Below are 27,574 nucleotides of genomic sequence, written 5' to 3'. Positions count from 1 at the left end.
AATATCAAGCTGGCAGGATAATGACTTGAAATGTTCAAGGACATCCTTTTCCAACTGTGGTTTAGGGGGCCCAGTCTGGATCTGAGAATTCAAAGCCTAGTGTTGGGCCTTTGGGCTCGTTAGTTTCCTCGCCTATGAAATGGATTATTTATTACATATAAACAATCCCTCCCTCATGAGGACTAAATGAGATGATGCACATAAAGGGTATCGGCACAGAGCCTGGCATGCGGTGGGGAGAATGGGCACTGTCCTAAGCACCATCCTGTCGTATGCCCCATAATGCAGGTGCTCCCATGATCCCATCTTAGAGACACAGAAAGGGAGGTGCAGAAAGCTTCAGAAGAAGTCACTTCCCTGTGCAGCCAGCCAGTGTCCGGGACTAGAACGCAGGCAGCCCACCCCGGAGCTGAGCCCTTGACCACTCACTCTATAGCAGCCCCTGTCATTCTCATTCTGTCACTGTTATTCCAACACCCTGTGTCCTGGCCCTTCTGGCACAGACCTCTGACTCCCTTGTGCTGCTGGAGCTCAGCTCAAGCGTCAGGGTCAGGGGCCAAGTCGGCCTTTCCACTGGGATGCGGGGAAACACTTGCATTGGTAGAAAGCGCCATTTTTCTCCCAAATGTGCAGGCTATTGGACTATCTATTCTCTGAGTCTGCTATTGGGGCTAAAAAAATAAATCAAGCTGGAAAGGTTCTGGAGAGGAACTGTAAGCCCAGTTCATAGGGCTAAGGGTCGGGAGAGAAAAACATTCCTTTCCATCTTCTAGAGCCCTACGCTCTTCCTAGCTGATTTACTAAATGTGACCCAGCAGTCAACTGAGGTTTCACCAGAGCCCTCCAGCCATGCCTCTCTCTCTCTCTCTCTCTTTCTGCTTGGCCCCTCTCTCTGCAAGACCCTGGCGGGTGGCCATCCCTTTCCAGGCCTCAATTTCCCCATCTGTGAAATGAACACATTGGGCTGTGTCCTCCCTGAGGTGCCTTCCAGCTCGCTGGGTCTCTTCTCAGGTTTCCCACTCTCTAAGCTCGGAAGGCCTGGCTACCGCCAAGTACACTGCCCCACAGTTCGAACATCTTGCTGCCAGGGGTCCAGGCAAGGTCTTCTCTCTCCCCAGACCACTCAGCTCAGAGGCCAGCCTTGGAATCACAGCTGCCTCGTGTAAGTCACAGGAGTCCCACTCTGACAACTCAGGACATTCCATTTACCCCCGTCTTCAGTCTCTGGGAGCAAAGAGATTTTGTCCACTGGCCATTCTCCAAGGAGGGAAGTGACGGAGGGCAGAAGTCGAGTGTCAGGGGCTTCTCCAACATTTCAAGGTCATCTCCGGGGAGTTGAATCCCCCTCAATGGAACCCCACATCCGGGAAGAACCAGGAGGCAAGCCAAGGACAAGCTTTTCCCTCTATGAGCATGGGTAGTTCACGGTGGTCACTGGGTTTACGGAACACCTGTCTTCAAATAATTTGGCAAAGATGCAAAAGACTGATAATACATGGTGTTGGTGAGGGTGTGAGGAAAGCTGTCCTCCTGAGCACTGGCGGTGGTGAGGGGAGGGTATAAATGCGGTGCAACCCTTTAGGAGGCTACTTGGTTTCTGGTAATCATGAAAACACATTCTTTATGACTTGGCAATTCCACTTGCAGGAATTTAACCCACAGATGTGGGTCTGTACGAGCAAGGACAGGCAGCAGGCTAGCAATCTGGTGCCCCTTGCAATAATTATTCTTAAATATCTATTGAACATATATGATCGGGGGACATTAGACAGGGGTGGTTTGGATTGCTACTTGTTTGCATTAATCCATTCAAATCCAGGACTAGAACACAGGTAGCCCACCCCTTGAGCACTTGAGTATTGGGGGAGAGAAACCAGCAAGATACCTCTCGACAGTAAATGCCAAGAGTCAGTCCCTTGCAAAGACCCAGATGGACTGGCATCATATTTCCAGTGCATTCCAAGGCTGGTCAGATGTCGGTGATGGAGTAAGACGGCTGGCTGAGCCACTCCCTTCACCAGCATACTCCTCTGGGAGCAAGAGTACGTGTCCAAGGATGTTCACTGCAGCCCTTTTGTAATCATGAAGGCAAGAGATGGTTTGCATCTCCATCAAGATAGATCTGGTTAAATAAATCATGATACTTCCAAACTGTGGAATAGTATGCAGCTGTTAAGAAGAACAGGGCAGATAGATGGGCATAAGATAAAAAAAAAAAATCTCAAAACATATGACGTCGTAACAGTAAGCTAAGCACATTATGTAGGTAATCCTAGTGGCAAAAGCAAAGAAAAACAACACTGCAGAATGGATAAACGGAAGAGGGCTGTGAGTGTGACTCTTAACAGTGGTTACACCAGAGCGGTGGCTGAAAATGGAGTAGGAGAGGGGTTTGATTGCTTATCTCTTATTGTTCTGAATGTCATTGAATTTAACAAGTATGTTGCCCTGAACAATGGAAAAAGAGAAAAGGAAGAAAAGAGAAAAGAAATGAGAGAGAGGGGGAGGGAGGGGAGGACAGAAGCTCAGAGTATGTGACGCAGCAGATGTAACGGCTAAGACCGCGGATCCTGGGGCCGGACTCTCAGCGCAGCATGGGCCAGCTGTGTGACGTGGAGCATGTTAAAGCAGTCTCTGTGCCACCAGGAGAACGAGCTGAGTGAACGCAGGCGGACACCTAGAACAGTGTCCGCACACAGTACAGCTGACGCTCTAGCTGGCGTTCATAGCCCACCCTACTCTGGCTCTCGGTGGCCTTCGCAGCCTTATCTCCAGCCTCCTCGACGCCCGCGCCAGCTCCCCATGACTCACGACTCCCAAAATACACCACACACGTTCCTACCGCCATGCCTCTACCTGGAACGACCTTTCTCTCCCTCTTGCCCATCTGGCAAACCCTCAACCAGCATCACCCACCACCGCAGGGAGCTCTCCCAGACCACCCGGGGGGCGGTTCCTTGTTCTTTCCTGGGGCCTCCCTCCAACCCACCGTGGGCTGTGAAGAAGCCCTGTCCCTCTTGCCGCTAAGCTATGAGTCCCCGGAGGCTGCTGACCCCACACTGACCGATGCGCTGGTGCCCCGTGCCCCAGCCTGAGCCTGGCACAGAGCATGTGCTAATCAGTTTGTGACAGAAAACCTGCCAAAGGTCAGATAATGGTTAAGAGCATTTGAGAACCAGGTCTCCCAACGGTGCCGTTACTCAGCTGAATTATTTGAGATACTTAACCTTGGTTTCCTCATCTGTCAAGTGGTAATAATTGTACCTTCCTCATAGGGTCATTTTGAGGATGAACTAAGTTACTACATGTAAGGAACTTGGAATCCTGCCTGGTTCCCAGAAATAAGGATGATTATGGATATCTGTCAAATGAGAATCAAATGAACAGGCTCAAACACAGGCAATTGCCAAGACCCCCACTGACACCTAGTCCAAGGCCAGGTCCACCCCCCTCTGGGGGGTCTGGATACACCGGTGGTGCTGGAAATGAGTGTTGTCAGTGCAAACCCCAGCCTCAAACAGCGCCAGACCCATCTTTCTTGTTGGCTGGGACAAACCTCGGCCAGGTGGATACGGGTCTTCCGAACCTGGCAATCTCTTGCCAATGTCTTTTTAACAAAAAGAGAGCAGACTCTGGGTTTAGCACCTTTGGTATTAACAGGGTGACTTCTGTTTCAGAACCTGATACTGGTTTCCCACTTTCAACAGAGATTAGAAAGTCTCCCTTTTCGATAAATGCTTAAAATGCTTTTAAGTAAGTTGATTTAAAGATAGAGATAAAGAAAGTCAGTAGAGGGAGTAGGGAATGCAGCAGGAAGTGGGAGGCGGCACACAGAAGAGGTGAGTCTGGGAAACACAGTTGGAAGGACTGTAGAGAAGACAGGTCTTCCCTCGGGGCAATTTCATTCTCAGGGCGGACTCTTCGATCTGTACAGATAAAGGATTCGGAGTAATAGCTTATCCTGCCTTGCATACCAGCAACACAGAGGCCCTTTATATGAGCTAGTGTTTGTTTTTTTTTTTTTAACTCTCTTCAACACCATTTTGAAGGAATTAATTTAATCCTCATTTGACTCAAGAGGCATGTGAGGCTCAGAGAGGTAAAGTAAGTTGCCTAGGGTCACACAGCTTACAGGAAGCTGAACCCAGATTCAAACCTGGCTGCTCCCAGCACCACAGCCCATGCTCTTAGCTAATGTACCACATGTTCCTGCTCTTCTGAGAAATCACCTCCCAGTGGTAACCTGCTTCGGATTGAACTCTTGTCATATCGTTATTTTCCTTTCAGAGATGAGAGAACTGAAGTCTGGAGATAAGGTAAGAACCGCAAGCAGAAGGCAAGGCCAAAGCAGTGCTCTTAACCACTCCCTGTGCTCCTTACGGAAGGGAGCCATTTATCATCAGTGTTGGCATGACATTCAGAAACATTCAGGCACTCCCCGAACACCCAGCTTTCCCTCCACCAGGATCCATGACCTTAAAAGGCATCACAAAAAGAGTTTTCAGCCACAAAATCGTAAGACCCGAGGCCAGCTCTCCATTGACCACGTAAGTGGCTATGGGTGTATCTTTGACTCTTTCTGTACTTCCATCTTCCCATCTGCTTGGGGAAGGAGTCAGATTATATCCTAGAGCCCTGGGTGGGTCCAGAGCGACACAATGGGAGCCACATGTGTCATTTTTAAATTTTCTAATGGCCACATTCAGAAAAATAAAAAGGCATGGATGAATTTAATAATTATGTTATTGATATTATTAATTTAGCAATTATGTAATGATACATTTTATCCAGCTCAATACCCCTGAAACATAGTCATTTCAACATGTAATCAATATTTTAAAAGAATCATTGTAAAATTCGTGGGTTCCTTTACTCTTTTTTCTTGGTAAGTCTCCAAAATCCCATGTGTGTGTTTCCTACTTAACAGCACATCTCAGTTCAGATCAGCCCCATTTCCAGAGCTCGGCAGCCACTGAATGGCTGCCATATTGGACATTGCAGGTCTAGAATCTTTTCCGGTCCACAGTTCATTTTAGAGGGACATGACGCCTCAGTTTTCTCTCTTATCCCTGGGAAAGCTCTCCTGACCCTAGACTCTGAGCTGACAAGTTCCATGGAAGCCCAGGACCAAGAGCTTGAGGCCACACCAAGAGGAACCCCAGGTATGCCTGAGCCAGGGAGGCTGGTGGCTGCTAGAAGGCTCCCTGTTCCTCTGCAGCTCAATTACTCACCAAAACTTCTGCAGGAGAGACAATCCTGCTTTTCCTCCTAACCCAAAGATTCCCTTAATTGGAAATTCAGTCTGAGCGTTAAACCAAGCCAGGGAGCTGCCCCCCACATGGTAAGGGCCCTATGGGCATACAGGACGTGTTCCCTAGACACACAAGGAATCCAAATCCCCCGTGGGCCCCCCTCCCAGCAGAGCTTGTGGGGGAGGCCAGACAATACCTTCTCACTCCAGAGATGCAGTTCCCAGCTATGGGCCTGGCAGCCTTCTCCAACTGAGCTTAACATCGTCATGTTCAAAGGCACAGGCCTTGGTGGCAAGGACAAGGAGGTCAGGGAAAGAAAGGGGCGGAGGGGGCAAGATTCTGCCTCCAGCAGGTGAGAACTTGGGGAAGTCCCTCCTTCTTTCCAAGCCTCTACGTCCTCACCTTTGAAATCGAACAGGTTAGATGATGACAATGACTGCTTTTGCTGCTGGTTGCTCTGTGCCAGGCATTTTAGAGGCAACGGCTCACCTACACCTCAAAACAACCCTAGGAGGAAAGAAGATCCAGGGCTCAGAGTGGTGAAGCCCCTTAGTCACACAGCTTTTCAGGAGGGGAGCAAGAACTCGAACTCCCCATCTTCTGAATCAAGAGCCTAAGCTCTTACCTCTTGTAAGCTCTGCCCTGTCCCAGGGTGGCCCAGGACAGTCCAGGCTTATGCCTGTCACAATGATAGGCACTTGGCCTAATAATGAAAAATGTTCCCTTTGGGAAAAGGGACAAATCTTCCTTCCAGAAGAATTCCAGCTAATGAATGTTGATACTCGCCCCTCTGGAGCTTAATTCCAGACCTTTCTCCCTCTCAAGTGTGGACTGAACTTTAGTGTCTGGATTCCAAAAAACAGAGTATGGAAAGGAGGAAATGGTAACTTTACAGCATAGAAACATGGCAGACACCAGGTGTTCAAGGTTAACGTCATCTGTGACGAGTCATGTTGAGGCCATGTGTCCCTGATACGATATGTTAAGGGCATCTGGCCTCCTGTGGTCTTCTTCCCCCAGGCCTATACCCTCAGTGTAACAATGAGACAAATATCAGATAAACTGAGGGATGTTCTACAAAAATGCCCAGCCAGGAATTCTCAAAAATCAAGGTCACGAAAAACAAGGGAAGGCTGAAAAACTGACCCAGACCAGAGAAGACTACAGAGACATGACCACCGCGTGCAATGTGGATACCAGAGGAATATGGAACAGGAAATGGGCAGTAGAAGGAAAACTAGTGCAACTCAGACGAAGTCTGGAGTGAAATTAACAGCAATGTACCAGTGTTGGCTGTGACCAATGTCTTATGGTAACAGAAGAACTTAACACTAGGGGAAACTAGGCTGAGAGTAGGGGTGATTTTCTTAAGAATCTAAAATACCTTCTTTCTGTCTTAATGATACTATCTGTGCGCATATTCACAGCGATTTAAAGTGTAGCAAGTTCAGAGATAGCAAGATGTGCTGGTTCAAGCTTCAGAATCCGAAATTTAGGACCTGGAGCGTCGGTTCTCCCACTGGCTTGCCAGGTGGTCTCCGGGCATATTACATTCCTTCTCCGGGCCTCAGTTTCCACATCTGTATAATGAATTCACTGAGCGATGACGATGACTAGGTGATGCTTACTGAGCCTTTGCGAGGTGTCCAGCACTGTGAATGGGTACCGTGATGTGCTCCCCTGGTTTCCTCTTCCGGATGGGAGGACTTATTTCTCCTCTCCTCCTCCCCTACCTGCTCAGAGGGGCACCAGCTGTCAGCCCTGCCCAGGGGTGGGGCTTGGCTGAAGAGAACCCTCCAGCCCCAGGTCACGCCCCTTTCTGGAGGGTAGCTGCAGCCACCACAGAGGGTGTAAAGACCCAGCACCCTCTCCTCAACTAGGGACAACTCTGAAGGTCATTTCCATGGCGGCGCACCCCTTGCGGTTCACCGAGGCCTTTGTGGAGAACACACTGCAGCCCAGTGTCTCCCTCTGTACAGCCCAGCTTCCTTCCCTTCCCCACAAATGTTGCCCCACGACAAACTCACCTCACGACAGGACTGTAAACCACGGGACCTGCGCTGCCTTTCTTAACCCTCAGACTAACCCTATTTTTATAGATGACATAACTGAGGTTGAAGACGAAAACTGATTTGGCCAAGAACGTGTAACTAAGAAACGGTGGCGCCACGGTTGGGCAAACTGAAGCTCGGATCCAAACTCATGCGCCCAGATCTCTGAGCTAACAACGACAGAACCAAGACTTGGTCCTATGTCTGTTTCCTCGGAAGACCACAGTGCCACAGCCTCCAGCCCAGGCCACTTAGAGCCCCCAGCAGGATTGCTATGGGCACCAAGACATACGAGTGCTGTTCACCACTGTCCCACCACACCGGCCACCCTCCCTGCAGCTCACTCCACATCTGCAGGAGGGGAAGAGTAACAGTACCTACCTTTTTTGAGATATTGTAAAGATTAAGTGAGTTCATTTATGTAAAGGCCGTAGGACAGTGGCACATAGAGAGCCCTTTATAAATGGCAGGTTAAAAACAAATCACATAAGGAACATAAAGTTGCAAATGTGAGACATTGTAAGAAAACATCCATGCAGTAGGTGTGCCTGGGTGGCTCAGTGGGTTAAAGCCTCTGCCTTCAGCTCAGGTCATGATCCCACGATCCTGGGATCAAGACCCGCATCGGGCTCTCTGCTCAGCAGGGACCCTGCTCAGCTCTCTCTGCCTGCTTCTCTGCCTACTTGTGATCTCTCTCTCTGTGTCAAATAAATAAATAAGATACTTTTAAAAAAAGAAAAGAAAACGTCCATGCAGTTGAGTGAGGTCAGCCTCTAACAGGGGGCTGGGCTCCATCAACTCCCTGAGGAAGTCAGGCTGGACCTGAGCTCCGAGGGAGGAGTAGGAATTAAATGAGCAACAAGGGGGAGGAAGAGCAGTCCAGGCGGGGAACCAGCAGCAACAAAACTCTCAGGCAGAAGGAACTAAAGAGAGATGACGCAAGGCCAGCATGACTAGCTCAGAGACGAAAATTCAGGTCCAGGGCAAGAATGGTAGAAAATGAGGCTGAATAGAAGTGTAGGAACCAGATTAGGAAGGGCCATTCATTACCTGGGTGATTTGGGACAAGTCACTGTATCTCTGTAAGCCTCACTTAACCCATGCGTAAAACGGAAATAAAACCAGAACTTATCTTATAAGGTACCATAAGGAGATTAAATGACTCCATATTTGTAAGTTACTCAAACAGTACCACATATACAGCAAGAACTATACATTTTGGAGGTAATATTAAGACTTTTTCTTTCTTTTTTTTTTAAGATTTTATTTATTTACTTGAGAGAGAGAGAGAGAACATGAAAGGGGAGAGGGTCAGAGGGAGAAACAAACTCCCTGTTGAGCAGGGAGCCCGATGCGGGATTCGATCTCGGGACTCCAGGATCACGACCTGAGCTGAAGGCAATTGCTTAACCAACTGAGCCACCCAGGCGCCCAAGACTTTTTCTGAAGTACACTGAGAAGACATGGAGGGGTCTGAATATGGATGAAAGGGTGGGTGCTGCATGGTTAGGAAGGTAAGTGGACTCAGGGCTAGTAGGCAGTTGGGTGACTGTAGCTGAGTGAGTGGAAGAGAGATGGGTTGCGGAACAGAAGTTAGGGCTGGGCTCTAGAGGTGGCTGGCTGGCTGGCTGACAGATGGGTGCCTGCAGGAGAGGGTAGGTGGGTGGGAATGGATGTTGTTTCGGTTGAAGGAAGCACGGTTGGGTGATGGGAGTGACTGGGTAAATGGAGGAGACTGGGCAGATGGAGGTGGTTAAGCGAATGAATGCATGGACGGATGTTAAGATGGATGACGGGGTGGGTGGAAGAAGTAGAATGAATGAATGTGGGTGGTCAGTGACCAAGGGGATGGGGAGGTGGCCGAATGGTTGTCTGGACGGGCATCCAGGCGGTTGAGTGGATAGGTGGGTAACTGGAAGGTTGGGTGGGTGGAAGGGGGGGAGCATTGGACGGGTGGATGGGGGTGGACAAGGATGTGGCTGGATGCATGGGTGGCTGTCCAGAGAGATGGCAGAGAGGCTGAGTGAGGGGTCGTTGTCCTTATGGAGGGGTTATTCAGGAGGTTAGTGCAGAAGTTAGGTGAAGGAGGGGCTGGGTGAGGGAACAGATGACTGGGTGCCTGGCGGCTGAATGGGTACACAGAAAGTGGAGTGGGTAGGTGGGGTGAAGAGATGGTTGTTCAGGTGCCTGTTAGCCTGGATGAATGGAAGGGGTAAGTGAGTGAGCAGTTGGATGAATGGGTGGGAAGGAGTAGTTAAGTGGATGGATGGATGGTGAGTGGATGGATGGATCGACGGACAGACCCACAGATACGGGAATAGAAGCGCCTCCAGTTGACTCTCTAAAAGTCACGGGGTACCCCCTGATGGTGAAAGAAGCAGAACAGGCTTGGAGCCTGGGCCTCCCGGGTCACCCGGCCCAGAACCCCTTCCCCAGCAAGGCCCACTCCGCCTGCGCCCAGCCCGGGGCCTACCTGGAGGCGGCGATCTCGGCCTTCTGGCGCGCGATGGCGGCGGCGCGCTGGGCGCCCTCCACGCTGTGCTCCACCTTCTGGCGGACCTTGTTGCTCTTGAGCGGCAGCACGCGGCGCTTGGTGCCCTTGACCAGCACGTTGTGGCGGTACTTGCCTTCCTCGCGGTGGCCGTCGGGCAGCGTGGTGCAGCCGTAGCCGTGGCGCAGGTTGTCCAGCCACTCGCCCTCGTAGCGGAGGCCGCTGGAGCGCTCGCTCACGCCGAAGCCCGAGCGCTTGTCGTTCTTCCACTCGCCCATGTAGGTCTCGGTGGTGGTGGCGTCGATGTCGGCCTCGAAGGGCGCGGCCTCGTCGGCGCCCTCCGCGCCCTCGGCGCCCTCGCCCAGGCTGGCGGTGGACGCGGCGTCGCTGGCGCCCGAGCTGAGGTCGCTCTTGAGGAAGCTGACGCGGCTGCGCTGGCTGCCCAGCGACGTGCGCGACTCGGCGCGCCTCAGGCGGCCCAGCAGCGCGCCCCGCTGGAAGAGGCCGCCGCCCTTGGGCGCCCGCGCCGCGTCGGCATTGGCCAGCAGGCTGAGCGCGAAGCCGCCGCGCGGGATGGCGGCCGGGGGCGGCGTGGGGCCGTCGGGGGCCGGCGAGGAGGGCGAGTCCGGGGCCACCGTGCCGTTGCTGTGCTCGCTGCGCAGGGACGAGAGCGACGTGCGCAGCGGCGAGCGCACCACCACGGCCATCCCGTAGGGCACGCTCTGGCGCACGCCGTAGCCGTGGCGCATGCCGTTGGTGAACTGGCCCTGGTAGGTCCCTGCGGGCAAGGAGAGGGCGCGTCAGTGGGCGGCTCGTGGGCCGGGGCCGGGCGCGGGGCGGCAGCGGGGCCGGAGCTAGGAGCTCGCAGTGGGGAGGGCGGGCGAGGCGCGGGTGGGGACGGCGGGGGCGTCGCGGAGCGTGCGAGGACGTAGGTGCGCAAGCCGGAAGGCGATCACGCGGGCCTGTGGATACCGCGGGTGGTGGCAACGCGCAGGGGGCACAGTGGTCGAGGCAGAGTGAGGCTGTGGGAGTCACGGCGGTGTGTGAAGCGGTGTGAGCGGGCCAGACCGTGGCGTGCATGCGGTTAAACGACTGTGTGAGGACACAAGTGGATGGCCAGGAGTTTGCGCCATGGTGTGACTATTAACCGTGGTGGTCCCACGACAGGGTCACGCTGGGCGCGACAGAGTGAGGTCACATCAGTGTGTGAAGCTGTGTGAGCAGCTGAGATCCCACAGTGCATGCCGTTAAACAGTTGTTTGAGGACACGAGTGGGTGGCCAGAAGCAGTTTGCACAATAGAGGAGATATTTCTATTGGTAGAAACACAGCAAGGTCACAGGTGTGCAAAATAGGGTGAGTCAGTTTTATTAATTTTTTTATTAACGCATCATGTATTATTTGCTTCAGGGGTACAGGTCTGTGAATCATCAGTCATAACACAATTCACAGCACGGGTGAGTCAGTTTCAAAGTGTGAAGATGTCCAAGCAGCTGAGGTTCAGCAGGTGTGAATTGGAACGAGTGCACAGATTTTGAAACACACGAAAGACTGAACATGCAAAAGAGTGAGTGGGCAAGGCAGTTTGTGGGGTGATGGCAATATTTGCCTGTGTGGGAGTGTGCAAAGCAGTGGAATGTGCTGAATCATGAGTGTGCAAGGCTGTGTGTGCACAGAGGGTGACTGAGAACACATAAGTGTCATAATGGGATGCAACAAGGTCACGAGAGTATTTGAGGTCTTGAGTACATAAGGAAGGGTGCAAAACCATTAGAAATTCAAAGAGGATGGAGTTGTATGAGCAGACACATCTGTTGGTATGTGAGGTTAAATGCATGTGCATAGTCATCCTATTGCACAAGGTGACGTGCATGTTCAAGTTCATGAAAGTATAAGACAGTGAATTTGCAGAGTAGTGTGAATGCTGGAGAGCATGGGACTCTGTTGGAAAGCATGCGGAAGCGTGTATCTGTGCAAGGCCTTATGTATAGAAGACTTTAAGGACATGCATGTCAGTATCTTTTGACTATATGAGATCAGAGTGTGCAATGCAGTGTGTACACAGTGGGGTAAGTGCCCAGGTTCCTAGAGGCAACATTGTGGGTGTGTGGAAGGTTCTGGGTGTGCAAGGCTGTCTCAGTTTTAAGGCACAGAGTAATATGTAGCACTTGGGGCTGAGTGTATGGGGCTGTGGGCATTAGGGAAGCTAAGACTGTGTGAGACCATGGGTGTGTGTAGGATAGTAGTGTGTACAAGGAGATATCGCAGTGGAGGCCCTGTGTGTCCATTAGTGTAAGCACATGAGCTCCTGGAAAAGAGTCTACGTAAGTAGTCCGCTGAAAGCCATTCCCTGCCTTCATCTTCATGCCTTCAGCATGTAGAACAGTGCCTGCCATAATGTTCACTGAGTTAAGGGAGGAAATTCAGAGCCTTTGTTTTAAACACAATCTCCTACTTTACCCTAGTTAACTAAAAAAAAAAAAAAAAAAAAAAAAAAAAAAAAAAAAAAAAAAGTGGCTTTCTTTCCAGCAAATGCCCAGGGTGGGTAGGATATTGAAACGATGAGCCAGGAAAGGGATTCCTAAGCTCAGCCCAACAGGTGTGCTTTCCGGCCTTTGCACTGGCTGTTCCCCCTGCTTGGAGCTCTTTTCCTCCAGATCTGCTTGCACTTCTACAAGCACCCAGGTATCCCCAATCTACTTCTGTTTTCTATAGTATGTATCCTTTTCTAATATATCCTATGAATTAATTATTATATTTATTGCTTTTCTCTACCCACTAGAATAGAAGTTCCATGAGGGCAGGGATCTTTCCTGTTTTGGTCTCTCATGCAGCCCCAATAGTTTGAATAGGGCCTGGCACATAGAGGTGCTCCATAAGTATTTGCTGATTGATTGGCTGAACTTGTCTGGAAACTGCATCTCATTGTGTGACCTTGGGCAACTCTCTTTCCTTCTTAAGGCCTTAATTGCCCTGTCTGGCAATGACTGTATTGGATATGAAGCTCTCTAAAGTTTGACCTAACTTTGAGATGCTGGCCTTCTAGAAATTGGGCACCGTGACTTTGCAGGTGGAGACAGTGTGTCCATGTGAATCAACTCTGCCTGGTCCCCCCCAGCACAGGCTGTTCCAGCTCAGGCCTCCAGTCCTGTCCCTCCACCAGACCCTTCTGCATGAAGAGATCCCATTAAGAGTCACGTATAGTGCCCAGGGCTCATTGAAAGGTGGGTTCCGTGATGATGCTTATTTACAGAAGAGGAAGATGGTGATCTGAAAGGTTAAGTGACTTGACCAAGGAAGCAGAATCCAAACCCAAGTCTGTCTGATGCCCAAAGCTCACGCTCTTGAGTCCACAGTTCTCTATTCTGGCTCTTTAGAAGCTCTTTAAAAAAAAATCAATTTCCGGGGCACCTGGGTGGCTCAGTGGGTTAAAGCCTCTGCCTTCAGCTCAGGTCATGATCCCAGGTCTTGGGATTGAGCCCCACCTCAGGCTCTCTGCTCAGCAGGGAGCCTGCTTCCCCCTCTCTATCTGCCTACCTCTCTGCCTACTTGTGATCTCTGTCAAATAAATAAAATCCTAAAAAAAAAAAAAGACCACATAGTATTAAAACATTTAAAAAAAAATCAATTTTCAGGGGCGCCTGGGTAGTTCAGTGGGTTAAAGCCTCTGCCTTCGGCTCAGTTCATGATCTCAGGGTCCTGGGATCGAGCCCCACATCGGGCTCTCCACTCAGCAGGGAGCCTGCTTCCCCCTCTCTCTCTGCCTGCTTCTCTGTCTACTGTGATCTCTCTCTCTCTCTATCAAATAAATAAAATCTTTTAAAAAATCAATTTCCAGGCCTTACCACTAGAAAATCTAGTTTAATCTGTTGGGTAAGGTCCCCAGGTCTTGCAGCCTCTCTGTACAGCAGGCAGGAGCAGCCATCAGTGAGAGGGACGGCAGAATTCCCTTCAATGACTGCCGTGAGAAACCAAGAGCATAGAATACGAACCGTAAAAGGGCCAAAGAGAAGTAGAGAGAGACAGAGAAAGGAGCTATCACTGGGCATGATCTCAGAGGCAGATATAAATATGATCTCCATCACAGGTGGAGTGGTTCAGAGAGGTTATGTGACTTGCCCAAAGTCACCCAGTAAGGAAGGTGCAGAACTGGGTTTGAAACCAATTCAAATGGGTGTGTGGGGCAGGTGCCGAGAACAGAGAAATGAGAGCATGGTGTAGGGCATGATCCAGTTGGGAGATGGATCGATGGAAGACTACTGTGTTCCCATTTCCAAGCTCATTCCCGTGTGGTCACGTTGTATGAGAGGCAGAAGGACAGATAGAGATGAGAAGCCCGAGATAAACTGATCTCACACATCATCTCATCTGGAGAACCTCGTTACTTCTCCTGATTCTCAATTTGCTTATCTGGAAAATGGAAAAATAATACCCACTTTTTAGGGTTCAGGGAGAAGATTAAAAAGGAGATGACAACAACAAGTGAAAACGACCCAAGTGTCCATCAGCTGGCAAACTGCTAAATGGATGGACAGGTTGTCGGGCTCACAGTAGAGTACCAGTCAGCAGTAAAAAGGAACAGACTACTGATTATAGGGCGTGGTTCTCGAAAACACGCTAAGTGAATAAACCAGAGACCAAAGAATACAGACTGTGTGATTCCGATTACATCGAAGCCTGGAAAAAAGCTGATGATGCAGAATGACAGAAAGCAGATCTGTGGTTACCGACCGGGGCTGCGGGCAAGAGGGATCCACTTGCAAAGGGACTTACGGGAACTTTCTGAATTGGTAGAAATGTTCTCTACCTTGATGGTGCTGGTGGTTACACAGGTAAATACATTTGTCAAGACTGTACACTTGACATGCATTTTGTTGCGTGGAAACTATACCTTGATGAAATGATTCATTAATCAGTTAATTAACCTTTAAGGAGAAAAAAAAATATCACCAACACCCCAGCACAGTATTCTGCAAATACCTGTCGGAAAATCCTGTCAACTCTCCTTTCCCAGTGCGTTTGAAATCCAGCCAGTTCTCACTCCCCCAGATGGTAGCCCAAGCCACCCCTGTCTCTGTAAGGACCTATTTAGAAACTATCCCTGCTCCCCTTCCCCCAGGGGATTTACAGGTAACAAAGCCCAGATACAAAGGTGGGTCAGGCCAGGTGGAGACATCTGATCAGTTGGGGGGGGTGCATACTGTCTCCCTGGTTACCAAGGAGTATGGGCCCCGCCCTTTAGGAGCCTTTTGGGCGCCAATCCCAATCAAGGTGTAATAGGCTGGTTCAAATGTCTACTAGGGTAAATTGTAACTCAGTTGGTCACCTAGCATCACTGTGGAGTTTCCTGTGTGTGTTACAAACCCATTGGCCACCTGTGCGTGGCCTTTGCCCTTAAAAGCTAGTCTGTGAAACAGAAGGGTCGCCCTCTCTTGTAAGAGGTGCGGCCCCGAATGTTCGGTTAGATTCTTGATGCTTGGTGCAAAATAAAGCTTTCCTTGACCTTCGCTTTCTATCAGTCTCGCTCCTTTAATCACGGACCCATTATCGGGGCATAACAGCCTCTCACTGGGATTTTCATGATGGTGGCCACGCTGGTCTGTTTCCACCCTGTGCTTCTCTATCCATTCCTGACACGCCTATCATGGGGATTCTGTTCAAATGTAATAAAGTCACCATCGTGACACCGCTCTGCCTCTTCCCATTCAGAGGAAAAGCTGAAGTCCTTAGTGACGCACAGACCCTACTGATCTCATCCCCCATCCCTTTCCCTTACTCCACCGTAGCCACAAAAGCCTCCTTGCTGTTGCCCCCACACACTAGCCATGGTCTCTTTTCTGCACCCTCCGCCTGGAAAGTTCTTCCTCCAGAAATCTGCATGGCTCGCTCCTAGAGCGGTATTTAGTGGTTCCTCTAAGACTCACCCAAGACAGCACAGCTAGTAAATATACCAAAACTCACATCCGTGTTTAGCTGTGCTCCTTCCACTGTGCTCAGAAGAAAGAAGGAAAAAAAGATCTATGAAAGGGAAAAGTGAACAAGAATAGAGCAGAGAAGATGGTAAAACATCTAATCTCTGGGCTGGACAAGTTTGTGAAATTAAATCAGCCAATCTACCTTTAGCTTAAAGTTGGCATGAGATGGGCTGACATGGTCCCTTTAAGCCCAAGAAAAATTGAGATTGCAACAGGAGAGCGGCTCTTGGCTACCAGTTGGGGAGGAAACAGCCAGGCTATATTAGGAAACTTACAAGCAAGTGGCAAGAGGCACAGACACCCAGGGGAGGCTGGGAGTGATGGGGCCCTGGGAAGGGGGAAAAGCCAAGTGCTGGGGCCATCCCCAGCCTGACTCTCTCTAAGACAGGGCAGCTCTCCCTGGGGACAGGAAGAATGCATCCACATCCGAAGAGCGGGAGCAGGAGGACCTCACTCACAGCCATCTGGCTGAGAGGAGCTTTGTGTGGAGGGAAGTGCCTCCTGATAACCTCTGGGCTGGCCCCCTCACTTGGCCTTATAGGCACAGTGGGACTTCCCACTACCTTTTGGTGAGAGCCAAGATTCTCAGCAGGCCACAAGGCCTGGTGTGGCTGCCCCTGACCACCTCTCCTGACTCGTTTTGAGCAGCTCTCCAGTCACACTTGCCTTTCTACCTCAGGACTTTTGCACATACTCCCACACCCCTTCTCAGAATCTTCTCCTCTCTTCTCTTAGCCAACTTCTTCTTCTTCTTTTTTTTTTTTTTTAAATATTTTATTTATTTATTTGACAGACAGAGATCACAGTAGGGAGGCAGAGAGAGGAGGAAGCAGGCTCCCTGCTGAGCAGAGAGCCCAATGCAGCACTTGATCCCAGGACTCTGGGATCATGACCTGAGCCAAAGGCAGAGGCTTTAACCAACTGAGCCACCCAAGCGCCCATCTTAGCCAACTTTTATTGGTATTTCAAGTTTCAGCTTAAATGTGACTTCATCTGGGAGGATTTCTTGAGCCCTACCTCCTGAGTACTGCTACCTGATGTCATGTCGCCCTAAACCACTTCTCACTTCTCCCAATTGCAGTTAAATAATTACTAAGATCATCTCTTCACCATAAGCCTTTCCCACCGGACTTTGACTTCCAAGAGGAAGAGAGCCATGTCCAGCTTACTCCTGCTATGATTCCAGCATCTAGCCCAGATCCCAGGCTCAAAGAATCCCACAGCAAACATCTGATGAATCTGTATCTTCTTCTCAGTGACACCCTCCTGTTCTTCCAGGGGCAGGAACCACACTTTCTTCTTTCCCTCATGACTCGGCATGTGGTACATTGCTCAGTAGTGACTGACAGCAACTGCCAATGTTTTCAGGTCTAATATTAGCAGCCCAAACCCCGGGAATTATTGGGGTGCATGCAAAATTCGGGAGAAGGCCATGACCTTGGTAAATATAATTCTGTCCCTCATACCAGGCCCCTAAATTTAATAAAACCTGAATATCACCTTCTCCCTGCAGTTTAGTATAGAATAACCTGGGTTTTAGCCTTCACTCTGACACCAAATAGTTCTGGAACATGCCTGAACCATTTAAGCCTACTGAGCCTCCATTGGTCCTTCTTAAAATGGAGGTAATGATACCTACTTCCAAATATTGTTCATTTATTTATTTGAATTCAGTATTTGCTGTGGATCCTGCATTCTTGATGTTAGAAGCTGGGGACACGGTGGTAAAAATATAGTCATGACCTGTGCCCTCAGGGGAGTCAAGTGCTGGAGGGACAAGATTTAATCACCAGAAATAAATGTGAGGCAGCCGCAGCAGTGGCACAGAGTGCCTTGGCCGGTGGGGGAGTTCTGGTCGACCATGGACTAAGTGAACCATATGTGAGGACACTGCACATAGTAAGCATTCAATAAAGGGTAGCTTTTTGCCAGGCCAGAATCTTTGCTCAGAAAAGCTGGGCCAGAAAGGATTAACTGGAGAGATGAAAAGGAGCCAGGGAAGACAGAAGAGCTCAGAGGGAGAGAAGGAGACAAGCTTTGATTTTCCGCCTCGGTCTGCTTGTTTGTCGGAGAGCAGGTCTCTGCCCTGGGATGCCCAGGCTCGGCTGACTTGGCCCCTTCTCTGACTCGGGAGCCTTACAGCATCTGTCCTTGGGAGGAAGAAAATTTGGGAAGTCTGTTCATCACTGAGATCCGCCTCCACACCCTCTAAACCACATGCCAGAGTAGCTTCTGGAAGCCACATCTACAGCACAAGATCCACCTTCCTGGCCAGAGAGTATGACTTAATTGATGTGAACACCGAGTTTTTATAAAGCGTCTCTGATGGTTCTGATATGCAGCTTGGGTAGGCTCGGGTCATGATCTCAGGGTCCTGGGATCGAGCCCCGCATCGGGCCCTCTGCTCCGCGGGAAGCCTGCTTCCCTCTCTCTCTCTCTCTCTCTCTCTCTCTCTCTCTGCCTGCCTCTCTGCCTACTTGTGATCTCTGTCTGTCAAATAAATAAATAAAATCTTAAAAAAAAAAAAAAAAAACAACCTCTCCACTGACTTCCAGTTAACCAGTGGGCTCTGTTTCTTTGGTCAAACCCACAACCTGCTATGCCTGGCAGGTGTTGTGCAGATCCTGGTGGTTTCCCCAATTGGAGACCGTTCCTTTGCTGATGGAACCTCATTCTGTCCTGGGGCCCAGCTCTCCTCCCTGGGCCTCGGAGAAAGACTCCCTATGCAGGAGTAGATCCTGACTGCTCTCAGCCAGACTTCCTGTCTACCCATCTCGCCAGTGATTGCATTCAACGTGAGCATTTGATGGAATCCAGCATTGAGACCAGAGGGGAAGCAGAAAAGAGCTCCTAGTTCTTATAGAGAGAAACATGCAGAAACATAGTTTTCTGCTGCTGGCCATTGCCACCTGGAGGTGACCCCTGGGGCTGTGGTAGCCAGCTCGGTACCATGAGGGGAGCTACTGAGAACAGAGCTGACACTGTGGATTGCAGAGCAAAATGTAGCAGGAACCTGGGCCCTTGACATTGTTGAGCCTCCAAGTCAACCAGTCCTGAGACTGCCCTGCCTCTGGATTCTTCTTTATATGAGATCATAAATATCCTTATTGCTTTAGTCTGTGCTGTCCAATATGGTAGCCACTAGACAAATGTGGTTGTTGAGCACCAGACTGTGAAGAATTAGTACCCGAAAAAAAAAATGTAAAATATCTCACTAATAACTATATATTGATTACACATAGAGATGACAATATTTTGGGTAGTGGGTTAAATAAAAAATATTATTAAAACTAATTTCACTAGCAAAGTTTAAATGGCCTATGTAGCCCACATTATATTTCTATAGAAAGTGTTTGTTTAGTTCACTTGGGGTTTTCTATTACTTGCAGAAAAAAAAAAATCGTAACAAGTATAGATATCATCATCCTGATTTCATAGTTGGAACACTTGAAACCAAGAATTTAAATGACTTGGTTTGAAAGGTTCGAAAGTTCTCACCCAAATCTTCTAAGGAAGCCAACCATTTCAGAAACCCAAGGGAAGTCTAGGAGATCCAGAGTCCAGTTTGAAACAGAGAAGAGACAAGCGGACCAGATCAGGGATTCTGCCTCTGAATACAGAATGGACACTAAGAACACCACCCTCTCTGGCCAGGGATGTCTACCTATTTCTAGAAGATTATCTGAAGACTTAACATCAGTGTCACTGGAGGACTGGACAGAGATGGAGAGAGCAGAATCATGACTAGCTCCTCTCCAGGAGGTCCCTGCTGAATATGGACGTCCTGACCTGACAGCCCAGTGTCTCCATGACCTAGTCCCAATTCACCCTCCCAGTTTTATCTTCCCAAATCCACCAAAGCGCAGCTTCAAAGCCACCTCCTTTAGGAAACCCTCCTGGGCTATCTTCCTTCCTCCATACTCTCATTGCTTGAGACATTTGTCACTTCTTACCTCCTATGATAGCTATCTTATCTCTATCTCATCTATTCTTGCTAGTAGTCATATCCAGCCCTTTTCTAAGTTCTCTCACGCAGGGTCAGATGTTAGGACAAGATCTTGGGACAGGACCATGGAAGTGTCATCAGCAGATTTCAGACGGGGTTTGATGGAGATTGAGCACCAGAGAGTCCATGGGTCAGTGGCTCTTGTCCGGGCTCACCAGAATTGGACCAGGTAAACCAATGTACATGGTGGTGACCTCCAGGCCCATATATCACAGATAACTATGGAAATGCTCCTGAGAATAGGGAACCTCCCCCCCGCCCCAGCTTGGCTCTACCCCACCTTGATAAAGACCATAGACCCAGGGTCGCTGAGAAAGCAAGCCAGGCCTGACATGTCTTTGTGGGCAACAGAATAATGGAAATGGTTTGGGCTTTGGAAACACACGGGCCCAACTCTGAATTTTGCTTTCATTTCCCCTGCTTCTCTTTATCTCCTCCTCATCCGTCTGGTCCAGGCTGCATCAGTTCTCCCTGATTTACCACAGCTGCATCTTCCCTGGTCTCTCACCTCCCCTGATGCTTCAGTCTACCCTTTGCCGCTGGCAGAGTCATCTCCTTAATAAGATGTAGATCTGACCAGATGACACCATCTAAAACCCTGCAGTGGCTTCTGAGTGCCTCAAGGATTGTCTTGGGTCCTCAAGTGAAGACTGTATGTGAATGATTTGGGGGCAATGCTCTTGGAATGAACTATCGGGAAGCAGGATTCCAGAGCAGAAGTTGAACTATTAGAACCAAGGCTTCTGCTGATCCCATTGGGGAGCTCTGGAGCTGCTATGGTCCTTCAGGGTTGTGCAAGGAGGCTGGGTCTTTGAACTCCTGTATGAAGCACTAATTAGCTATGCATTGCCGACTGAGGTGGGCAACTCTTTGACAGATGACAGTGCCCCCACTACGAGCCATCAGCAACCAGCACTCCTGGCAGCAGGTGGGGAGAAGGAGGACACTGCTCTGGAGTGGTATCTGAGGTATCCAGCAGTACCTACCATAAGGATGAACTCAAACTCTGCATCATGAACCACAAAGCCCTCAAGATCCGGGCCCTGCCAACCTTCCAGCCTCACTGACTCCACTCTTTCTCAGTCTCTGTGCTCCTGCCTTTTCTTGAACCCAACAGCCTTTTGTTGTGCCCACCTCTGAGCCTTTGTACTGGTTCCTTTTGCCAGGCACAGTGTGGTTCCTGTTACCTAGCTATGCCCTGTCCATCCTTCAGATCTTAGCCTCAACACCACTTCCTCAAGGAAGCCTTCTGTGATTACTAGACCAGATCAAGTTCCTGTTACCCCCATACACGCTTCTACTTTCCCTTCAAATTGCTTATCCCACTTGTAATTAACTAGCTGTCCAATGCTGGTTTCTGTTGTTAGAGCACAAGCTTCTAAGGGCAGGGGCCAAGGCTGCCATACTCACCATAGCATTGCCAGCACTCAGTGCAATGACTGACACATAGAAGGCATTCAGCAGAGACTGTCAGCTGAGTGTACAAGTTCATGGCCTTGGGCACATTCTCTTTGAGTCTATCTCTAGTCAGTAAAGTAAACATAGAAAGTTTACCTCGCAGGGTTGCTAGAGAGTTTACATGGTTCTCTAGCAGAGATCTCAGATTCTCAACAAATGCTGGCTCCCTTCACTTCATGGGAAAGAACTGCAAGGTGACCTGTCATCCCAGTTTGCCTTAGACCGAAAGGTTTCTCAAGACATAGGACTTTCAGTACTAAAGCCAGGACAGTTCCCAGGCAAAGCAGGATGGTTGGTTACCCTCAATCTGGACAAGGAAAAAATGGGATTTCATATTAGCACAATGTTCAGTGTTATGCTAGTAGAAAAGCCCTTTGGAAAAATAAACAAACAACCCTAATTTGTAGTGCTAGCCAAGTTCCATCATGTAAATATACCCACAGTGGCTAGTCAGGCCACAGTTGAACAGCCAGCTTACAACATTTCTGAAAATTTTAGGGATGGGCTCTTATGAGCTGGTAGCAGCTAGTACCAGCACCACATGTGTAATACACACTGTCATGTTCTCTCCTGATACCTGCAAATGTGTAACACATTCATAGGCAACTGCAACTTGGTGGGTAAGTGAGACCATTTCAGTCCCAAGAAGGTCACACATGGATTGGCCCTCCAAGACCATCTAGTTCAAGGCAGCAAGTTAACTGTCATATGGGCCATCTCTTACCCACACTGTGACCACAACAGACATTGCTAATCAATCATGATACTGAATCCCAATGCCTTGCTCTCTGGCTTGCCTGTGAGGTGACACCAAAGTTTATTCCCAGGGCTCCCAAATGTGGCCACCTATCAAAGCTCCACTGTCCCTGATTTTCCAGGATCGCTGAGAGGTAACCCAGAGCAGAGGAGCTAGCAGTGCTTAACCTGACCCTGGGAGCAGGGTCAGGTTACAGCGGGTATAGGACAAGTCCCCATCGCCTGCAGGGCTCCACCACGCCCGCATCCAGAGGCTGTCACCTCAGATGACACCCCACAGCTCACATGATAAGCAGGGGATTCATCAAGCAAATCACCTGGGTGCCGCCAGCCCTGGGGACCTGTAGCCTGGGTGGAAGTCCCTTTGCCAGACTCTGAGTCAGCTCAATAATCTTGAGGGCTTTGGAAACCAGAAATAACTGGTTGTAGAGGAGGCAAAAGAAATCAAGGAGAGTCTAGGTTCAAAGGACCCTCCACTGGTCATGTAGGCCCCCCTTCCATGCTCAGGCCTACCCACAGCCCTCATGCCCACACGGCATGTGCAACAGGCCTTCTCTCACCCATAATGTCGAACACTGAGCTCCTGACCTTCTCTCTTCGAACACTTGGCCCATCTCAGCTCAGGGCAATGCTATCCTCCCATGGCTTAGGCCAAAGCCTTGACTCCTCTTTCTTTCACTCCCCCTGTCTGGTCTATCAGCAAATCTAACAACTCTACCTTCAAAACAGACCCGGGATTTACCTCCCTCTTTCCATGGCCACTGCTGCAGGGTGGCACTCCAGACTTATATGCTTACCCATAACATTGCAATAAACTCACTAATTCACTTCTCTGCTCCTCCCCTTTCTGCACCACCAACTCTCCCCTAAAAAGTCTCTCAACACAGTAGCCAAGGGAATCCCTTTAAACAAGGTCAGATTATGTCACTTTTTTGTTGTTGTTGTTAACATATAATGTATTATTAGCTCCAGGGGTACAGGTCTGTGAATCAACAGGTTTACACACTTCACAGCACTCACCGTAGCACATACCCTCCCCAGTGACCATAACCCCACCACCCTCTCCCCACCCCCTACCCCCCCGGCAACCCTCAGTTTGTTTCATGAGATTAAGAGTCTCTTATGGTTTTTCTCCCTCCTGATCCCATCTTGTTTCATTTATTCTTTTCCTACCCCTCAAACCTCCCACATTGCATCTCCACTTCCTCATATCAGGGAGATCATGTGATAATTGTCTTTCTCCGATTGACTTATTTCGCTCAGCATGATACCCTCTAGTTCCATCCATGTCATCGCAAATAGCAAGATTTCATTTCTTTTGATGGCTGCATAGTATTCCGCTGTATGTGTATGTATGTATGTATACGTGTATATATATACATATACTATATATATATATACATATATATAATATATGTATATACATATATATATATAATATATGTATATACATATATATATACCACATCTTCTTTATCCATTCGATAAAGAAGGCCTTATTCTTTCATAGGCCTTATTCTTCTCAGAGGAAAAGCCAGAGTCTGACAATGGCCCACGAGACTCTGCATACACCACCTGCTGCCCACGCCTTCCCAGCTGGGATAGAGTGTGGTGGGGCTGCGCCCTTCTCCCTGCGTCCCATCAAGGGTCTATATTGTAAGGTTGTCCTGTCATCAGCGATGTGAAATTTGATCACTTTGTGAAGATGGTATCCATAAAGGAGTCAAATTTAATTAAAAATAAAAGTCACAGGGGCGCCTGGGTGGCTCAGTCAGCTGAGTGTCTGACTCTTGACTTGGGCTCAGGCCATGATCTCAGGGTCCTGGGTTTGAGCCCCTTGTCAGGCTGCATGCTCAGTGGGGAGTCTGCATGAGAGTTCTGTCTCTTGCTCTCCCTCAGCCCCTCCCCCATGCTCATGCTCACTCACTCTCTCTAAAATAAATGAATGAATCTTAAAAAGATAAAAGCGATAAAACCATTGTGCATGCCCAATGGAGCCATTTCTTGCAGGCTGTGCGCAGCTCTCAGACCTCAGTGTGTGTCCCCGACTCCACACAGTCCATATGACAGTTGGCAGCATATGCTTGCATACCTCTAGGCACAGGATGCTCTCTACTTGCCTGGAGGGAAGTGGGTTCTGGAGTTCCCACAGCCCCTGGATCATTCTGTGGATTTTGCCAGGTGGTCTGGCAGAGTCAACCAACTCTGTTTTAGAGCAATGAGTAAGGGTCCTGGATGCTTTACCTGTGACCAAACCTAACTCTCCACCTACTCTGGGGCTCTGACTTCAGAAGGCATAGGAGAGGACAAGGACAGCCCTCGGGTCTATGGCAGGAAACAACTCTGTCCTGCTCAGACTGCACCCCAGCCTCAACCAGGGCCCTCAGTAAAGGCCCTCAACATTCCTCACAAGGGTGTGGCAGCAAGGGCTGGTCCAGGGAACAGTTGCTGGGGACACAGAATTAACAGTCTGGAAATAAGCGAACTTGATGAATCCCAAGGGCCTGGCCTTGGACAGGAGTGTGTGTGCAGAGATTCGGCCAGTTGGACCCATGCAGCACAGAAGGCAAGTCTGCAGAGAAGAAGGACTAATTGTGTCCACTTCCCTGTCTTGCGGAGGGTCCACTCTCCTCCCCGGGGGTCCCGGAGAAAGCCAAGAAGCTGCCAGGACAGCAACTCAGCCAGCTGTCACAGTGGCCCCTTGGCTGTGAACTGGGACATGAGATTTTCAAGATGAGGTTAAATTATGCTGATTCTACATTCGAAATGGAATCGTGCCCGGCATGAGTTCCATCTACACTGGCAGGACTCAAGGCAGAACGAATCGAATCAAAGTCTTAGCTTGTTAGCTGCTCCAAAGTCAAAAGCTAATTTCTGTGCTTAAGCAGTCTCCCCAAAACAGCTATGGTGCAGGCCCTCCTGAATTAGTTCACGCTCTAGACTGTGAAGTAAATGCAGAAAGGAGAATCGTTTCAGGACTTCCCAGGTGCCAGGCACTATGCTAAGTGCTTTTTGTGTATTATCTCATTTCATTGTTTCAACCATATTTTGGAGATTTTGACATCTCTAATGGAAAAAATGAAACAGGAGCTCAGAGAGGTTACGGGTGTGCCCACATTCATAGAATTAAGAAGTGGCACAGCTGGAATTGGAACCCAGATGTGGCTACTGTAAGCCGTGAGTGCCAAGTACCACATGACGTTTTTACTCCTATCTGACTATCAGGACTGCCACACTTGATTTTTAATAGCAATCAAAAGATTTTAAATGAAAAGATGTTCCCTTTAAGTCCAAAGAAGAACAAAAAAATCCCACTAAACCTAAGCAATTAATTTGGCAGTGTAAAAGGATTCAAAGTCAACATATAAAAATAATTGCGTTTTTATAACCCAGCAATGAATAATTGGAAAAATGAAATTCAAAAATCCCATTTACAATATCATTTTTAAAACTTATGAATTTTATTCACCACCAACCAAAAAAAAAAAAAAATGTGCAAAACACCGAAAACTCCAAAGGATTGCTAAGTGAAATTGAAGACCTAAATAAATAGGGATCTATACCATGTCCATGAATTGGAAGGCTCATTGCCCTTAAGTTGTCTGATCTCTGCAAATTGATAAATGGGTCTAATGAATTCTTTTTTTTCAAAGATTTTATTTATTTATTTGACACAGAGAGAGAGAGATCACAAGTAGGCAGAGAGGCAGGCAGAGAGAGAGAGGAAGGGAAGCAGGCTCCCCGCTGAGCAGAGAGACCAATGCAGGACTCGATCCCAGGACCCTGGGATCGCGACCTGAGCTGAAGGCAGAGGCTTGAACCCACTGAGCCACCTAGGTGCCCCAGGTCTAATGAATTATTAATCAAATTCCCATTGGACTTTTTAGTAGAAATCAGTAAGCTGATTTTGTAATGTTTATGAAAATGATGTAGAAGAACCCAGTCTTAAACAAGAAAAGCCAAGTTGGAGGATTTACTCTAATTTTAAAATTTACTATAAAGCTGTGATAACAGAGGTAGTGTGATATTGGCATAAAGGCAGACAAACAGATCAACAGAAAAGATATTCCTTTGGAGAATGAATGAGTGAATGAGTGAATGGATGAATGAATGAATGAAGTTGCTTCAAGGAACACATCCCCTAGGCCCAGATAATGTGACACTAGGTATTGCTCATGTCCCTGTCCTGGCGAATTCACTTTGCTCCCATGTTCACTGTCAGTTGGGTTAAAATGAGCTTACGTCATCAGCTTTGGGCAAGAGAAAGAAAATTGGATCCAGAGAGCAGAAGCTTGGGTTTTTTGACCCAATTGTCATAGTAAAACACAAAAATATCATCTTTTCCGTGTGTCATATTAATTAAAGCACTAAGCACACGTCAAGCTCTAAGCGCTTTACTCTATCAGGGCATTATTTAATTTTCTCAACAAGATAGGATAAAAGAAAAAAAAATAGCAAGGATTGCATAGAGGAAGGGAAATATTATTTTGTGATGATTTATTTCAGTTTTGCATTTTTGCATATGTACGTACAGAATTACGATGTGAACTACCTGATTCACTGTGAAGTACTGTGAGGTACTGTGAAGTACCTGATTCAAATCTTGGCATTTGGGTTGCAAACGCCAAGATTGGAACACCACTAAGAGTAGTCAGAGTTATTAAGAAGCCTGAATAGGGGCGCCTGGGTGGCTCAGTGGGTTAAAGCCTCTGTTTTCGGCTCAGGTCGTGATTCCAGCATCCTGGGATGGAGCCCTGCATTGGGCTCTCTGCTCAGCAGGGAGCCTGTTTCCTCCTCTCTCTCTCTCTGCCTGCCTCTCTGCCTACTTGTAATCTCTGTCTGTCGAATAGATAAATAAAATCTTAAAAAAAATAAGAAAGAAAGAAAGAAAAAAGAAGCCTGAATAGCAGAGTGCGGGTAGGATTTGGAGCACAGAACCTGGTGTAAAAACACGGTAAGGGGCAGATGCAGTTGTGATCACTGTCCAGGCCCTCCTCAGAAGCGTCCCCCTGTGTCATTGCTCAGGGCTCTGCGCTCAGAAGACCCTGCACTTGGTTTAATGCTCTGTCGTCATTATCTCGAAATTCTTCATGGTTTTGAGGAGGGGCTCCTGCCTTCATTTTGTACTGGGTCTCCCAAACTATGCAGCTGGTCTTATTTTGTATAGTGGTTTATCGCTTGTTAAAGTAGTTATTTATACTACAACTTTTTTTAAAAAGATTTTTATATATTTATTTGAGAAAGAGGGACAGAGTGAATGAGACGATGAGGGAGAGGGAATTTAACGCAGACTCTGTACTGAGCACAGAGCCCAGCGCAGATCTGGAAGCCACAATCATGAGATCGTGGCCTGAGCTGAAACCAAGAGTCCAAGCTTAACCAGCCACCCAGGCGCCCCATATACTATGAACTATTTAATTATCCCTTATTACCATCAAATTCTATCACTGCTTCTCACTAGTTAGAGGACTGTGAGAGAGAACACAGTACATAAACCCTTCGTCTCCTCTGCCTTTTCTGTAAGATGGGGGTAATAACAGAACTTCCCCATAAGGTTGTTGTGAAGGTTTAAGTAACACATGTTCC

At 48.6% G+C, this 27,574-nt stretch overlaps 1 protein-coding gene across 2 annotated transcripts in view; it reads right to left on the bottom strand.

The window, feature by feature from the left end:
- Window positions 1–27,574, bottom strand: part of JPH2 (junctophilin 2) — a 65,611-nt gene that overhangs the window by 32,532 nt on the left and 5,505 nt on the right. For both annotated transcript variants that reach the window (XM_059133102.1, XM_059133101.1), the window contains exon 2: window positions 9,777–10,572. In XM_059133102.1, the coding sequence (XP_058989085.1) occupies window positions 9,777–10,572 (796 nt within the window). The remainder of the gene's footprint in view (window positions 1–9,776; window positions 10,573–27,574) is intronic.

This window comes from Mustela lutreola, chromosome 9, assembly GCF_030435805.1.
Source record: "Mustela lutreola isolate mMusLut2 chromosome 9, mMusLut2.pri, whole genome shotgun sequence".
NCBI lineage: Eukaryota > Metazoa > Chordata > Mammalia > Carnivora > Mustelidae > Mustela > Mustela lutreola.
Note: the sequence above shows the minus strand (reverse complement) of the source record. Positions and strands in the feature narration are given on the sequence as shown.